We start from the raw sequence: 18,017 nt of genomic DNA, 5'->3' as shown, positions 1-18,017 counted from the left end.
ACAGACCTGCTTTATTTCAGCTAAGCTAGCACCGGTAAATCTCACATAGCTCCCCCTGTGCTGGATGAAACCAGATCACTGAAGTGAAAATGAGCACACAGACCCCCGCTGGACAGAAGGGACTGTGTTACATCTGTGCCTGTGCATGCTAATGTGTTTTGCATGCAGCCACAACCTTAACAAACTTCAGCCTAAAGCTGATTTTTTTATTGAATATGTTTCTACGGTGTTTTCCCCCCACAATGTGAAATAGAGAGAAGTTTGACCAATTAACCATATTACAGTAGCTATACAATAACTATGTGGGTATGTTGTGTTTCACAGGCACACTAGGTGTAGTGACTGAGGTTACTATGAAGATCCGTCCTGTTCCTGAGTATCAGAAATATGGCTCCATTGTCTTCCCAAACTTTCAGCAGGGAGTTGCATGCCTACGAGAGGTGGCCAAACAGGTCAGCATGGACATCCATCAGTCATTTGTTTAACCTTTTGTTTACCTCACTCAATGTCTTACTTAATGTCTAATGTTTGCTTAAAGGACCCTTGAACTCATTAAAACTTTTTTTTTTTTTTAACAAAATGTTTTCCATTACTGTATAAAAGAAGCATGAATACCCTTATTGTTGGATGCACAGTGGTAGTTTTTGAGCAAGCACAGACAGAACAGAATTCAGGGTGCTAACATCCTTTTCAAACTCTCAGGCTTCAGATAACAGCCATAGACTTTGTCTGTTTAGGCCTTCGCTCATTACTTAACCATTGACTTGTGCTGATGGCAGAGTTATTGATTAGTGTATGTGTTGGCACCATGGAGCTCTGCTTATTATGAGGGCATAAATAAACTCAGAACACAGCAGACAATTAAGATATTGATCATGATGTTTAGGATCTCAGAGTTACAGACCCAAACTTTCCCCCAGACTCCCAGTGCCTGAGGCTACTCTTCAGTATAACAGTGAAATAGTTCAACTCTTACTGGGCCATTTGGGGAATGCATAGCCTTGTTTTTCTGTCATTATTGATTTAAGCATTAAAAAGGCAAATAAAGAGAAAATTGTGAGCCTGTTTCCTGCAGAAACTCCCTCAATGTTTTTCTTTTATCCCATCATTAAATCTCGACTTCCATTCCTCAATCTCATATCCTAGTGTGGTAGCATCCTAAGTTGAAATCACTCTAGGAGTTAAGAGGTTAATCATGAACTAAAGCAGAGAAGTTTATAAACAATTCAGTTGTTTGTTGAAGGCCTTTGTTGCACTACTTTTAACCATAAATGCATCAATGTTCAGTTTCTTTGTGTTTTCTTTGATAGAGATGCGCCCCTGCTTCTATTCGACTGATGGACAACGAGCAGTTTCAGTTTGGTAAGTTCTTTCCCACATCGAAAAGAAACAACAAATAAATACTGAGCTTTGTCTCTTGCAACTGCGTGGTGGCCCACCCTCTAAATGGAGGATGAAAACGGTTTAATAATTTCTTTTATTTAGAAACTCAGAATTTATCATCAAAAGTAAAATTTGGACATCAGCCGTTCTGAATTAGACCTAGCATTTAATTATTAACAGTACTGTTATTGACATTTCCATCGATGTTGCAGAACCAGTTAGAAATGCAATGTCCCTTTTAAAATGAAAGCACAGTAAATCAAGGTAATAAATATCTACTTAAAAAAGACTAATTTTAGACAGCCAGGAACCAAACTGCCATTGTCTCTGAAAAAGCTACATCTGGCAGAACATGGAGACTTCTGCAGAATTATTTGGCGTTTTTTTAAATTAAGTTTTTTTTGTTTTTGCTTTGTTTTGGTTTTTGGAGAAGATATGAAAATGTAAACTTAGAGGGTGAGCATGATGACAGACATAGGAGTGCATAGCTGTTACCATGGTTACAGTACTCCTTGGAGGTCTTATTAAAGAACAGTTCCCCTAATGGACAGTCTCCAGCCAGCCGTGATCCTCATTCACAGAATTTAAGGCATGTTTATGTAAAGGCAGTTGATGCATATGGACACAGGTTCAGTTAAGGCTTAGTTTGTGAGTGTAGTGTAATGTACTAATATGCTCTTAACCGTTTTAGTATAGATCTGTAAATCACACTATTCAGAGATTGAGAATATATGTGTTTAACTTCTAATCAGGCTTGGTAATCCTGAAAAAGTAAGCGGTACAACTATCTTTGTTCATAGATTTATCTTAATGATTCAAGGAAGGGCTCAGTAGGTATTGTTGGCCTTCCTATCCATTTATTGAGATAAAGTATTGTTGTATGTGCACGATTCTTTGTTTAATTGCTTGTAGCTGATGCTTTCTGTGCTGTTTGGTGCATCAAGCGGTTTAATTTTACATGATATAACTCATCTGCAGAGGCCCCCTCCATTCACTGTCTCGTCTAAAGTTAAATTGATCATTATCTCAGCAGCCGAGCAACAGAACAAACCAGCATACAATTCAGGAACAATGAAAAATAGCCCTGGCAACAAAGCTCACAGCATATTGTTTTATAAAATTATATCTGGAGAGATGAAAGAATCTGTGAGGGGTTGCCAGACATCATTGGGAAAGTTCCCCTGGTCTCTAGGGACCTCATTAGCTCTTGTGGAGTCTCACATTTTCACCGACGATGCACTTCGCAGCTTCAGTGCAAGAGAAATTGACTCTTGGTAACACCTAAAATAGAGAGATTCACATTCTTATTAATAAAGGCTTCTCTCTTAATTATCATTCACATATACACTCTTAACACAAGTAACACAACCCTCTTAACACAATGAGGAAGCAAATGCAGTCTTTACAGACATACAGTAGAGAAATAGAGGCTTATATAGTTTTGTTACTTAAACTCTTTATTTCTTTCCTTCTTTTAGTATTTGAAGTACAAATAAAGTGCTTTGTGAAGTGTCTGTATGTGTCATTTGTACATTAGATGGACCAATATTGGGTCAAGCCACTTACAGAAGGCTTGCTGAAGGCTGTAATTTACTGTTAGGCTTACTAATTCCAATTTGAATTGACTGGGACTTCAGTCCAAAAGAGAAGTGTTTACTGTAATACATAATCCAAAGTATTTTGAAAGTATTTTCAGTTGGACATTTTGAGTGGCTCACCCGCATTATCCCTGTCACCACGATCAGTCTTTGGCAATGCCACTGCCATCCGTAGTTGGATATCCAAGCTTAATTCTTCTCAAACTCTCTTGGTGGGTAGGTTGGCCTCCATGCCCACCCAAAACTCAGCACAATGCTAGCCAGCACTGCTGTTGGTTAGCTAATTTAACAGAATTGGCTATTAATTTTCTCCTTCAAGCATGTTCAGCTGTCAGATCACATTGCTTTAATGGTGTTTAGAAAAAAAAATACAGTGGCTGGCTTCATATGATTTGGACAAAGCACATGCTGGCCTTCATCCTCCCAGCTTGGAAGCATTGTGCGACCCATCATGACACAATTTTGTGGGCGGGATTAAAGTAGTTTCAGCCAATACTTGAAGTGCACTATATTGCCTTATTAGAAGCCTATGAAATTAATGACATCATTGATTAACAAGTTGTTGGTGATCTGTAGATGTATTTTAAATGGAAACAACAAAAAAAAAAAAGCCAAGCGAGAATGCACCAGGGTATTTGACAGCCACCCCTCCACTATGCAGTGTGTATGAAAGAAAAGGATGGAAACTGAAATACACAGAAGTAAAGTGACATGTAAACTCTCCGTGGACTATTTGATGATGTTTTTGTCCTCGTCTGCATGCGTGTAAGAGATTGATAGCCGCACCGTTGGCTGTGGCCACTCGTTTTCGTTTGTGTGCTATCCTTTGTTTGTCCGTTTAGGAATAAATCAGACAGTGTATGTCAGAGAGACGGATACGGCAACGTAGAAAACATTTCCTCTCAGTGAGAGGCTGATTTATGGCCCTCAGCTTCAAAGTATCTGCTTCTGTACTCTCCCCCATTCATTACACTGCTATTGTTCAACCAGCGGATCAATCTGCTGTGCCAAGCCTGTGTGGATAAACTGGGGAAAGAGGCCACAAATGGGTGGTGGAAAATATGACCTTCATTTATCTCTTGCTTTTAAAGAACCAGAAGCCCACTTGTGACATACAGGACTGCTGAAGCATTTTAATGCCCTGTTTACTTGACGTTGTGTTGTCATTTTGTTTTGTGCTTTATGTTCTTCCAGGTCATGCACTTAAGCCTCAAGTTTCCTCCATTTTCACATCATTTTTGGATGGGCTGAAAAAATTTTATATCACAAAAGTAAGTCATATTATAGTTATACCCAGCAATAGTTCAGTTGACCATGTATTTACCTCATTGAAGAACCTTGCCTGTTTGTAAACTCACTTTACTGCCTCTCTCTTCTAGTTCAAAGGCTTCGATCCTCATCACCTGTGTGTGGCCACTCTGCTGTTTGAAGGAGATCGGGAAAAGGTTTTGCAGCACGAGAAACAGGTTTATGACATTGCTGCCAAATTTGGGTAATTTTTTTTTTCCTTTATATACATTTCATGTAGGCTTCACAGAGTAAACAATTTGTTACCGTTGCCAATTCAGAGCATAGATATGACCATTTCTAGTTATTAGGAAATGTTTGATAAAAGTTACTCATACTTATTGTCATGCCAGCATCCCTGAGATATGGAAACAATTTAGAGAAAACCTAAATGAAACTTGAATAATCTTTACTGTTAAGAAAAATAATACCACAATACTGGTCACCTTTAGCCATTCATTTGTACTAATTCATCACATAATTTCTGTTCTATTTAGTGGACGTGTGTGTGTGTGTGTGTGTGTGTGTGTGATGGATCACCTAAAGTCTTTCCTCTGTGCCCTTTGGTTTCTTGAAAGGAGACTCTAGGGGAGTTTTCACATATATATACACACACACGCACGCATTTTCTAAACTGCTTATCCTTCTGGGCTGCTGCCTATTTCAGCGGTCATTGGACTGAAGGCAGGATACAACCTGAACAGGTTGCCAGTCCATTGCAGGGTTGTGTTCACATAGTTCTTTTTAAATAAAACAAACTCTGTTCTGTTAAAGTGAACCTGAAAGGGAACCAGCTGCAAATGACTGCAGTGATTTCAGTTTAAGTAAACCTTAAAGAGAAATCTCTTTCTGGTTCTCTTCAGCATTGATGAGGTCTCAGACTACTTCTGGTTCCCTTCTCAACTCGTTTAAAACTTGAGTTGTGTCAAATTATAGGTAGTGTTGTTGAAGTAATCTAAAATAACAGATTTGGCTGACTGAGTCCTGTTTAAAGCCATGATGAAATATTTTAATAGTGCCAAGCTGCTAAAAACCATTAAATGTTTACCATTATTAATGGACTCATCCTTTCTTTAAATAGTTGTTTATTAAACAGTGTACTGTATTGTATTGTATTCTCTCGTGCATTTTATTTTATTTATTTTACTGCATATTATATTATTTTTGCTGTTTTCTAAAAAACAGTAAGCCAGTTGAGTCTTAGTGATTTTACAGTGGGTGCATTGCTTTGTGCATTTAGCTGAGCTTTTTTCCCCTGCAAAAAAATATAAAATGTCACAGTATGATTCTTTTAACAGAATCATTCAGCTCCAATACCTAGGCCCTCCCTTTGACCATGGCAGTGTTTTCCATATTGTGCATCTGCAGAGAACCCTTACTAACCTGTGGTGTGTCTGTGTACTGCCTGCTGTTTCCATTGAATCATAGTAACTATTTAACCAGTGTGGATCACTATGGGTCATCAGAGGCATAACCTTTAACCCTAATTGTGACCATTCTAATTCACTAAATCACTCCTCTTTTAGACACAAGCTGTTTTCTTTTCTTCTTTTCACATTCATCATCGCCCCTTTTCATTGGGGTAGTGATGGATTTGATTGATGCTTGAGTGGAATGCTTGTGCTTGTGCTCAGAGGAAAAATGAGAAAATCGATCCATGATTTCATCTTTAACAAGGTTATGTTGATTAGTTTAGGTAGCAAATGAATATTTGATTAGATGATGATTATGATTGATAGAGGGCTAAAACTGAGAGCGTGTGTGTGACAGACAGTGAGAGAGAACAATTTTGAAGAAAGAAGTCTCTTAGCTTGTGTTGATAAGGATAATTTGATATTAATAGATAGTTTTTAATTGTATGTTGTAGGGGTCTGGCCGCAGGAGAGGATAACGGGCAGAGAGGATACATGCTCACCTTCGTTATTGCTTACTTGCGGGTACATTAGTCTTTCATTTAATACACTTAATTTTCCTTTTAGTGCTTAAACCAGATAACCAGTGCAGAATGCTGCATTACAGTAACAGATGACTGTCTTTGTGTAGGATTTGGGCATGGATTACTATGTGATAGGCGAGTCATTTGAAACATCAGTGCCTTGGGACAGGTAAGAACTGTGACTCTTTGAAGTATCAGTGTATGTCTCAAAAATACAAATTTTAATTTTACAATTCTTTAAAGTCATATTGTATATTAAATTGCAATGTAGAACCACATCTGCATTTAAGTTTAAAATAATCTTGCTCAACTGCCAGAACTGTGCAGCTAAGTGTGAAAACAGATATTCTAATAATTCTAAGAGTTGTACTTGGCTTTGTTTCTGTCAGACCCTCTCTTTAATGATCTGGAAGAATTCACTTATCCTCCAAACACAGAAGTCATAGTGTTATTCACTCTTCAATGGCCTACACAAACCGATGGAGATTGAGATAGCCAAGCTCTGTTTATCATGGGCTAGAAAAGATCTAATTTCTGCTTTCTGAAATCTTTGCCATTCTGTTTGGGATGGTTAAACATGTAAATGGAATAAATCTGTGTTGTTGATGCCTGCATACCATGATTTGTCAAATCTTGATATTTTTGGGCTTTCTTTCTTTCTTGTTTACCATTCTTATTTCAACACTTGAAATTAGTTTTATTTGTTCCCCCATTTTTAAATTAGTTTTTATTGTTCCTCCATTTTAAAACAAGTGTCTGCTATAATCCATATATGACATGTAGGAAGCATAGGAGAGGTTCAGTCATTGATTAATTGTACACAGGCATGACCCAGCTAGTCAGATTTGACTTATTATAAACATTTACGTAATTTTATATAAAATGGTACTTTATATTTTTCAGCAGACTTTTGTGTGTGCCTAAAAACAAAATGTTAAATTTTCATTCATTTATTCGACAAAACTTTTACAGATAATCACAGATTTATCTGTAATTCTGATGGAATCAATGTGAATGGGCAATGGTGTGAATAGAATACATTTTGTTTTTAATGTCTGCCTTTAATGTTATGATTTATCAAACTTTAGTATTTTCGGGCTTTATCTACATTGTTGGTGAATTTGTCGATCTTTCTTTCTTGGATAACATTCACCTTTCAACACAGAAATGTTCTTCCCTTTTCCTTGCTGTGCTATAATCCATGCAGAAGATTCCGTACTGCATAAAACAAAATATACTATTTTAGCAGAGCTTCATTTGGTTTGAGCCACCACCATTTATGACTGGGGCCCTGCATTTTGTACTATTGCCATTTGAGGGTATTTATGAGAAAATCACTTCATTTATCTCCTTTAACTCTGCCAGTGAACCATGTGTTTTCCTTTATGGGAGGGTAATGACACTCATAGTTTCTCTGTACACTATGAGAGTGTTGGTCACTGACTATATTGACACTACTCTTGCTGTGTGAAATGGCTTCTTTAGTTAAGTGGATTTGCACAGGATATTTTTTGGTTGTTTTTAGCCTTGTTTGTGTTGAGTATTAATATTGTTTGCCATTTTCTGTGTATGTGTTTGTGTTTTGCAGAGTTTTGGACCTGTGCCGGAATGTAAAGGAGAGGATAGTGAGAGAGTGTAAAGAGCGAGGAGTGCAGTTCCCCCCACTATCTACATGCAGGTATGATCATCTGCATTTCCCTTCAGTTTGTTAATTACCTACTTAAAGCCTGCTTTACTACCCCCAGTGAGGCAGACAGTTGGTCAAGACTTTTGTCTACTCCAGTTAGACAGTAAATAAGCTTAGACTTTGTTCAATCTATTATACAGCTTTTGTTCTGAAGAGACTTAACCTGGCGTGTGTTTGTCTGCAAGCTAGTGACCAACAAAGTCTTTGAACACAACTCTGTTCACCTTCACTGTGACCCTGCCAAACAAAGAAAGAAAGAGAGTGAGGTGAAAAGAAGTGAGTAAAAAGGAAAGGGGGGGGTGGATTGGTGGGGTCAGTGTAAGAGAAAATGAGGGGAGAGAGTGAGAGGGATTAGGTTTGAAACTTGATTATACCTTAGCCATTCATTTCCTGTCTGTTGCTGTGCAGCTGTGTGTGACGTGATTGATGTGGCCATTTAACCTCTGGAAAAGCCAGTGCCCCTATTGATAACACACACACACACACACACACACACACACACACACACACACCCCTACCCTAACATGCTCAAAAGAGAGACATGGCATTCAGATCACACACCTTTTACGCTTTGATTCAGGGTCACCAAGACATGGATCAGCACAGCTTCAGTTTGTCTCAGAGCAGGCTGAGGAATTGGCTGAAAAGACAAACATACAGGGTAAACATAGGTATGCACTGATATTGAACTTCTGACTCAATAACAATAAGCGGTATCTAACACCTTGTTATCAATCAATAAGAGAGCTTAAGTCATTGATTGATTGTACAGAGCTGTGTCACAGCTAGTTAGACTGGACTTATTGTAAACATTTACATTATTTTATATAAAATTATATTTTACATTTTTAAGCAGACTACTGTGTTTGCATGGCCTAAAAACGAAATAGACAAGAAATACATTACATACATACAATCATTAACTTATTTTACAGATCATTTACAGATAATTACAGATATATCTGTAATTCTGGTATTGGAATCATGATAATAAGCAAATTTTGAAATTGATCATGAAACAATATATTGTCTGCCGATATATCATGCACATTTGGTTATAAATGTAAACTAGCATACATGAGCAGATTTTCACCTATAACATGTTGGTGTCTGAGAACGATTATTTTCCCAACAGTTGGGTAAAATTCCAGTTATTGGCTATTGATATTATTTTTGCACAAAAACGTTTGACATGCCTCACACATGACACAAAAGTGAGTGCAGCTGCTAGTTTATACACTACCACAAACGCTGGACATCCCTGCCATTTATACTGTCATAATTTAGTCTGTGAACATTCTGAAAAATTCCATATATATTTGGCCAATTTAAATGTGGCCACCAGAATTAGAAATATCATTGTACATCCTTTTTGTGCTGAGTAATCAAAATCACTTTAGCAGGTCTTTAACAGGGTTATGTATCTGTAATGTCACCCACTGGTGTGTGTCCAGATGGCCGCAGTGTGTGAGACTGATACTTTATTAAGGAGCATTATGTGGATGGACGGTGCTGAACTGCGAATACGGCCATGTGCCAGAGCAGTGTTGCTGTGGCTGATGGGTGCTTAATATCACATGAATGTGATGAGATCGAAAGTGACAGGGACCTCCCCAGCCTCAGTCACACCATACACGCTACATTTATCTTAGCATCAGTGCGGACTGATAGACCAGAATGGAGCCAGTGTCTGTTAGAGCTTTTAAATACTCTGCTATTAGAGAGGAAATGAGAGTCAGATGATGTGCCCCTGGCCAAATGATACTTCAGTTCAGTCAAACAAAAGTACAAAAGAGGGTTGTAGTTGTAGTGAAGGTTATTGATAGTCAATGACTTCGTCTGATTTTTTTTTTTTTTTTTTTTACAATTTACTATACATTTGTTTTGTCTTTCTATTCTCTCTTTCCACCCTCTCCCACAGGGTAACACAGACCTATGATGCTGGTGCCTGTGTGTATTTCTACTTTGCCTTCAATTATAGAGGACTCAGTGATCCAATACATGTCTATGAGAACGTGGAGGTAAAAGTTTAAAAATTTGACAATTTGAATTTTACATTGCTCTTAAGCTAATATTTCACCTTAAAATAACTGTTGAAACTAGTGGCCTGCATAGCACCTAATAACATGGGGTTTTGATTGAAAGAGAGTTTGAGTGCTGAATATTTGTTAAAGTTACCATCCACTCTTCAGTCTTGTGGAAAATAAGCTGCAAAAACTTTTAAATGAATTATTCTTATGATGATATAAAAACCAGTGCCTTATTTACTCTTATCTATGTATTCAGTCTATAGCAGTTTAGCCTGTTCATGTTGTTATAAGGAGGTATTTCAGCTTTTTGAATGAATTTTCCATGAAACTAGTGGCCTGCATAGCACCTGATAACATGGGATTTTGATTGAAAGATCTCTATCCTGGTTTAGATATAAAGGATAAATGTTTTTGAGATGCTTCTTCACATTTGTATGCAGCATGCAGCCAGAGAGGAGATTCTAGCCAATGGGGGAAGCCTGTCCCACCACCATGGAGGTAATATTCTTGACCATTACATGCATGAGTATCTATTTGATCTGACCTCTCTTAAATGTAGAACAGTTAGAACAGTTTAGATTTTTTTTTCTTTTTCATTTTTAACTGCTGGACTGAACAGTTTAATAAATAATTCTATAGTTAGTATTTCAAACTATTGAGGTTCAAATTGGTCTTTTGTTTGGAAAGCGATGAAGAGCTAGCTTTAGTATAGTGTCATTATAAGTATAGAATTATATTACATGTAAACCACATTTATTAAATAATATGAAACTCACAGTAGGAGGTTGCTTTCAAAGCTACATAAAACCTTGTAAATGGACTAGAATGAAAGTCGAAGAGTTGTGATGAATAGTTTACAATTTTCACTGACAGTCCAGTTTGCTGCTAGCTGAAAGGAAACATGTTGGGCTCGGGCAGTGTGCCTCATGAAGCTTTGGGACGCAGCCAAAACACAGGCTTTATCTATATTACTATCCGCCTGCTGCAAGCCATACATCACTAAACGCATTAATCACAGCCGTCACACGTACACCCGAGACTTTCGTACTCGGCCTGCCTCTTCGATATCAAACTCAAGTCTCCAACAGTGGAAGGGTAGAAGATGCCAAGCATATCTAATAAAAAGCTGCTGGTGAGGTGAAGGAAAATTAGGAGGTTGTTTTTAATGGAGTTTACTGACGTCTTCACAGAGGACAATAGGAGGAGGAGGGGAGCACAGAGGTGCTGAAAAAAGGAGATAGGAAAAAAAGGAGAGTTTAGATCTGAGTGTGATGTTGATGCTGTGTGTGTGTGTGTGTGTGTGTGTGTGTGTGTGTGTGTGTGTGTGTGTGTGTGTGTGTGTGTGTGTGTGTGTGTGTGTGTGCGTGCGCAGTTCTGTGTAATTGTGATTAATAGCGGTAGCATAGTGCTATCTGGCTGCCGACAGCCTGCTTTGTCTGCCCACAATCACAGCATGACAAAGCGTGTGTGTGCTTGCGTGCGTGTGAGTGAGAGAGAGAAAGAGAGAGACAGAGAAAACAGATGTAGACTGGACCTGTGAGGTGGGAGGGCACACAAGGGAAATGCACACTTTATCAACCTGTATTTACTGCAGGCCAGACCTGTGAATAGAGAAAGACACATACACACTACTCTGCATGGGTAGCCAAAATCAACTCCAAACTACTTTTTTCCTTATAATCTCACACTGTTTTTCGATGTGGATCAATAACAGTGTGTTAGTTGTGTGGCTTTTTGCTAGAGCCAGTGTGATGAAAGGTCCGTGTAGCTCATAGCAGAAGAAGTAGGCCATTCTCTGTGTCTCTGGGTCAACTCTCAAACCACCCAGACAGAGTATATGGGATTTACAAGGTTTGAACCTAAAGGTGGGCAATGATGCAGAAATATAACCCATCACAAGGTCCATAACATGGAAAACGAAACTGTTCTTTTTTTTGAAGTGAGAGTTTAATTGAGTGCTGAATATTTGTTAGTTACCATCCACTCTCCAGTCTTACTGAAAATAAGCCTATTGAAAAAAAACAGCTCATTTTAAATTATTTTTGTGATGGTATAAAAACCAATGCATTTACTCATATCTGTATATTAAGCCTACAGCAGGTTAGCCTGTTCACATTGAAGTTATAAGGTGGTATTTCATCTTTTTGAATGAGGCCAATTTAGTGCAGCCAAACAGAACATTTGTAGAGGTAATTTATATATAATAGGCACCACAGTAACAAAGCAACCTGTTTTCAGTTTCGGGGTCAAGGAGAGCTTACCATTCTAATTAAAGCAAATTTAATATATGGCATTTGTACAAAAAAAGGTCAGAATGTTTGTCATATCTCTTCCATTGAAGCTTGTGTCCAGACTCTCGGATAGATTTCATCTATTCATCAGAAGCTTTTGCACAAACATGTGGAGTCTGTGCCAGCTTAAGTGCATGCCATCATTAAAGCAAAAGGAAGGCACACCAAATATAAGAAATTCATGAAAATACCCTGTCTAAACCTGTCAAAATAAACAATATATAAATGAAACACTTCTAGAACTGTTGATGCACATGGCAATATAGTTGAGTACCTGTGGACTGTTACTGGTTCATCTAATGGAAGCAGTTAAGTAGAAAGTGAGTATGTCAGGATTAATAGTCACTCTAGCTCTGTGGGGTGGAGGAGAGAAACCGGGGGGGGGGGGATAAAACAAGGAATTTAGTGTTGTAGTAGGTCGGTTAAAGAACAGTAGAAGGCTCTTGCTTATCAAGTCATTGCTGTCAGATCAAAAGCTTGTAACTACATATTTATTTTAGGTTGTTTTTGTTTATTTATTTATTATGACCAGCTGTCCATTACTTTTGTGAGAAAGTTAACATAACTGGTCAAAAACCACAGTTAGTTAATGTTAAGCACAATGTATCACCATTTGTTTTTTCTGTAGTCCTTTGTGAAATGCTACCAGCAGAACATCTGACTTTTGATTTCATCAGATTGTCAGATTGGCTTTGAGAATGTGGCTTTTTTTGTGGCATTTGGAGATACAAGATTTTGTTCTGTGTGACTGTGTGTGAGGTGTGTGGTATGTGAGAGAGAGAGAGGCTCAAACTTGTGGTTAGAGAAAAACTGATAATGTATATAGTTGAAATGTGCAAAAAATGGCACAAAACAAATCTCTCCCTTCTTTCTCTTTTTCTCTCGCTCTCTCTCACATATGCTCACACACAAACACCCTAAATTTTTAGCTCTTACCGAGAACATTGGCAATTTTCAGCTTTGGGGAACACTTCTGTCTTCTGTGCCTCTCTCTCTTTCTCGCTCTATCCTGACAGTGCAGTTTTGCTTGTCTCAGCTGTGTGGTCATAGCTGTGAGAGATAGATAGCGATGAGAGAGAGAATGGTGAAAAAGTGACATGATAGATGTGTAAATTATCTCCATGATGGAGGCAATGATGCAGCCCCAGCACCTTCTGTTTCTCTTTCTCTCCCTGAGGAACGAGGGTTAAAGACGACCAAGGGAAGGAGGAGGGGTGAGAGAGATGGAGAGAGGAAGTAGTAGATAAAGCAGGTTACTTTGTTTCTGGTTTGAAAACCCTGATTGGTTGGCTGGAACAGCAGTCTATCTTATTGTGTGAAGTGCTGTTGTGCATTTGCATACGTATGAATATGTATGAGTGTCTGGATTTGGGCGTTGCCAGTAGCATTGTGTCTCTGTCCTTAACCCCTCCTTTTTCAGATAACTGAATGTCAGGTGAGATGAGAGACATTACCCTTTCAGCCAAGGCAATGTTGTAGAAATGATAGGGGTGCAAGGTTATGTTAATTTTATGGTACAGACATTTTAAAAAAGTCAACATTCTGCACCTGGCAAAAGCACAATTGCCACAAACAGGTAATTTTTTGTTTTCTTGAGAGTAAATGCAATTAAATATGCACAAAAGAATGAATGGTTTTAGGTGCAGTTTTATTTTCTTGCTTTTGGTGGTGTCTTTTTAGGAATATCATGGAGTGTTTTCTGATAGAACAGTGGAAACTATAACAAACCATGTTCAGTATGCAGTACATATTGTCTCTGTGATGTCAAAAAAGTGTTTGAAACGTGCAAGCAAGTAATGTTTCATCAGTGCATCCGTTAAAGATAACACTTATGTACTGCACTCACTAGAACTACAAAATACGTTGCTTTTTTATTTCATCACTGACCATCTGCAAAGGTTGATCTTGTTGGTGCATAATGTAGTATAGGTTATTTTTTTCACATGTGCTTTAAGCCCTGATTTTTGGTGTGCACTGTTCACCTTCTGATGAACCACAAGCATATATGCGAGTCTGAAAGATATTAATTATTTGTTGTCAGACCCGTCTTTACCAGGTCACATGGAATATTGTCTGTTGTCATATCACAATTACAGCACATAATGACAATCTCAGGATGGCATTTTGTGAGATCTGTGCTTACATGACATTGTGCAACAGCACCAGTACTTATGAACTGGCCTTCAAATGTTTATATACCTTTTTTTTCTATAATATTAAAAAAAAAGTTTTATTTGCTGATTTGCAGTGACTTAATAAAGTTTAATCATGTTTATTTTGAGGTAAACAATGCTGCATGTACATATTTGAGACAATGTACTACCTTTGGAATTCAAAAACTTGCACTGTGTGTTAACAATAGTTTGGAAAAGAGAACTTTTAAATAATTTAGGCAAAATCTGCTCTAAGGAATACTAAGGAAGCCAGGTCAATGCGTATGAAGCTGAGTGTTTTAAAGTATTCGTAATTAATACTTTCATATTAACAAAACCTTTGCATGTATTTTTCATGCTTAATTATACATTTTCTTCATGGGCATTGTACCACTTATGTTCTATGATGGTCTTCTTCCCATGGTGGTGTTGAAAGCTCAATATAGTTCATGTTCCTAGAATGCCATGCCAATGGCATTTACAATGTGAATATCCATATTTTGTTCAGGGCTGTGTGCGTGTATGTGTGTGCGTGCGTGCCATAGGACCTTTTCTTCACACTAAGCGGTTACCATAACAGTACTGGGTGAGTGTTAGTTGTCCACACACAGTGGCTTTGAAGGGACAACCAGGGGTTTACCGACATGGAAGAGGGAGAGAGAGGGGGGAGAGACAGAGAGACACAGAGAGGCTTAGAGGAAGGAGACAGACATTCGAAGACAGAAAGAAGAGAGAGAGAGGGAGTCAGAGTGTGGCAAGCTTCACTCCATAGGGAACACTGGCAGCTTAATGAGTTTGATAGTCTGCTGCTCTCCATAAATCACACCATGCAAAACATCTCGCAGCGTTTCAGTAGTGTTCCACCAGATCCAGCAGAGCTGCAGCCCCCCCCCAACACATCCATCAAGCCCTGCTTACTCTCACTCACTCAAGATTGATGTGCTTGCTGCCGTCTGCCACCAAGCCGTTTTTTCTCTCTCTCTCTCTCTCTCTCTCTCTCTCTCTCTCTCTCTCTCTCTCTCTCTCTCTCTCTCTCTCTCTCTCTCTCTCTCTCTCTCTCTCTCTCTCTCTCTCTCTCTCTCTCTCTCTCTCTCTCTCAGTGGGTAAACTGAGGAAGGAGTGGATGAAGGAGGCCGTCTCCACCGTGGGTCTGGGGATGCTCAAGTCCGTGAAGGAGTATGTGGATCCCAGCAACATATTTGGAAACCGAAACCTCCTTTAATTGAACGCCACTGTAATACAAAACCTTTTATTCACTGTTTTTCTAACCACGTCTAGTCATACTGGATTAATTGGCTGGACTAAGGCTTAATATGTGCTAATTTCTACACATATAAAATAGGCAGTGATTTATTTTCATTGATGTTGACGTCTGAGATTCCATTCCAATTCTGTACTGCAGAACTCATCAAAAGAGTGGATACTTTCCCGTCCTGTCAGATTACTCCCTTCTTTTCCTCATTTCTCCTCTCCTGTCCTCCTGTTCTGTTGTTTTGTGTATAATATCGTGAGCAAGGTGAAAGTTAAAATGAGTCAAATTCTTTTTCTTATTACTGTTAATTCCATTTCACAAGCCCATAGACTGCCATAGAGGAATTGACTGGCTCAGAAGGAGTTGAGTCAAGGAACTTGACTAAGAAAAGCTTATTAAATAGAGAACCTAGTTACCCATTTCTATATTAAAGCTATTTTTTAATTTCTCACTGATCTTGCCAACATTGGGTTGATTTATCTTTTGATATAGTAAATGTAAGGATGTTCCTGTATAGTGTGTGTTGAAATGCGCTTTCTAAAGCAGTGTGCCTTCTCTTGCTCTGTCTGTGTGTGGGTATCTGCCTTGCCTTCCTTTGCCTCACTCCTTTTTTTTAAGAGTGACTCCAAAATATTCACTGTCTCTTCCAACAGCTCCTTTGTATCTGCCAGTGTTTCCTTACAACTTACCTTTTGCCTTTTCTACCAGTCCATATGAACTGTTTTGCCAGGGTTTGACATTTTCTCTAAAGCCCCATAAGATTTCTTTTTTAAATCTTTGTAGACGTGCCTCTGTTCAGTGCACTGAAAGAAACACATATATAGAGTAACATTTCTTACCCTGCTACTGCAAAGTAGGAGAAACTCCCCTGGCATGGTGAAGTGACATCTCATGAACCCTTTTGTCTCTTCACTATGAGCTTTATCAAAACATGATGTCTTTGGATGGAATCGTTTGGGTTCAGTTTGTTAGCGATTCAGTGTGAAGATGCAAGACCCCTCTCTTGTTCCTACCAAAGACTCTCAGCTTCTCCAACCTATCCATTGCAGGCCAAATTACTTTGAGTGTATGCATACGTACACCTGTAAATTGTGTATATAAGGAGCACATGCATATATATGTTAATATATTTAATATCTGACCATCAAAGATTCCTCATGACAAAATATATATATATATATATTTTTTTTGTCTGATTTGTTTTCAACATGACGTATGCAAAAGGCCAGAAATGATCTTGACGTGGATCTCAAACATGTCAATATTAGTGACTGTTACTTTGTCATCCTAATGTTCATCCACGTAAATAAAGATAAGCCTGGGTGCGGACGTTAAGTGAATACTTGTGGATTTTCAGTTCCTCTTTGAAAAGGTGCCTGTCTAGTGTTTTGTTTTTTTGTTTTGTTTTTTTGTTTTGTACACCCCCCCACCCTCAAAAGATTAATAATTTCTGATGTCTACATCTTGTTCTCATAAGAGTTGCTTATGATTTCTTTTAATTCTGAATCTAGTTTATTTTGCTTCCTGTCCTCATTTAATTAAGCCATTAATTAACCCTTAAGCCGAACCTAAGCCTTTCTAGACCATGGTATACTGCTGTATGGTGCTAGAGTAAGATGCAACATTACTGATGTCAAGTTACTGATTTTTGTTTCTTGTAAAATCTCAGCATTGCACACTATTGTAACAGTCCAGCCATCCATCCTGTGGTGATTTGTGGACATCACATTCATGTTACAAATGTCAACTAAAGAATTTGCAACACCAGACTGCTTTCCTGGCCTTCTGATCCACTGCACTTGTTGAACAAGACATTGCTCAGTGAGAAAGGGAGTATGGAAGTCTTTATGGATGTTCAAAACCTCATGGAAGCCCTTCTGTCTACTTCTCCAACTTTGCTCTGTGAAACACTGAATGAAGGAAATGTCTGGCCTTGTTTGCCCCCTAAACATTTTCTGAACAGTTTCATTCACAGTAGTCTGCTCATGCTATTTCACCAAAACAACCTACGAATGTTCTGGATGCTCCTTTTGTCTTTCTGCGGTTTCCTTGGTAGCGTGTTTAACATCAGAGTACATTTTGTCAATGCTGTTTGTGCAATAAATTAACATATAAAAAGCAATGTGTTCACTTGTCTTCTGTTTCCGTCTAGAGGTTCATATGTCATGAATCACATATAGTGTTACCTGCATCTCTTAGTGACACTAATTTAATGTGTTTTTCACATGATATGTGGTGGGATAGAAAGGACAGTGTTGATTTTGTCGCTCCTTTAAAATCACTATTGTACCCAGTCAGAGCTGCTCGGACACAAAATGATTTTGCACAGTCATGAGGTCTGGAGGTAATGGTAACTCCCTTAACTAGCACTCTAGGCTCATGTCTGCTCCCTCTACTCTT

General features: G+C 38.4%; 1 protein-coding gene across 1 annotated transcript in view; it reads left to right on the top strand.

Moving 5' to 3' along the window:
* Positions 1 to 17,739, top strand: part of agps (alkylglycerone phosphate synthase) — a 40,687-nt gene extending 22,948 nt beyond the window's left edge. The window contains exons 11-20 of the mRNA XM_037539397.1: positions 325 to 452; positions 1,311 to 1,362; positions 4,176 to 4,252; positions 4,361 to 4,473; positions 6,136 to 6,205; positions 6,312 to 6,373; positions 7,793 to 7,882; positions 9,813 to 9,912; positions 10,362 to 10,419; positions 15,466 to 17,739. Of these exons, the coding sequence (XP_037395294.1) occupies positions 325 to 452; positions 1,311 to 1,362; positions 4,176 to 4,252; positions 4,361 to 4,473; positions 6,136 to 6,205; positions 6,312 to 6,373; positions 7,793 to 7,882; positions 9,813 to 9,912; positions 10,362 to 10,419; positions 15,466 to 15,587 (872 nt within the window). The 3' untranslated portion in view covers positions 15,588 to 17,739. The remainder of the gene's footprint in view (positions 1 to 324; positions 453 to 1,310; positions 1,363 to 4,175; positions 4,253 to 4,360; positions 4,474 to 6,135; positions 6,206 to 6,311; positions 6,374 to 7,792; positions 7,883 to 9,812; positions 9,913 to 10,361; positions 10,420 to 15,465) is intronic.
* Positions 17,740 to 18,017: the final 278 nt, after the last annotated feature.

This window comes from Pygocentrus nattereri, chromosome 6 (genome assembly GCF_015220715.1).
Source record: "Pygocentrus nattereri isolate fPygNat1 chromosome 6, fPygNat1.pri, whole genome shotgun sequence".
NCBI lineage: Eukaryota > Metazoa > Chordata > Actinopteri > Characiformes > Serrasalmidae > Pygocentrus > Pygocentrus nattereri.
Note: the sequence above shows the minus strand (reverse complement) of the source record. Positions and strands in the feature narration are given on the sequence as shown.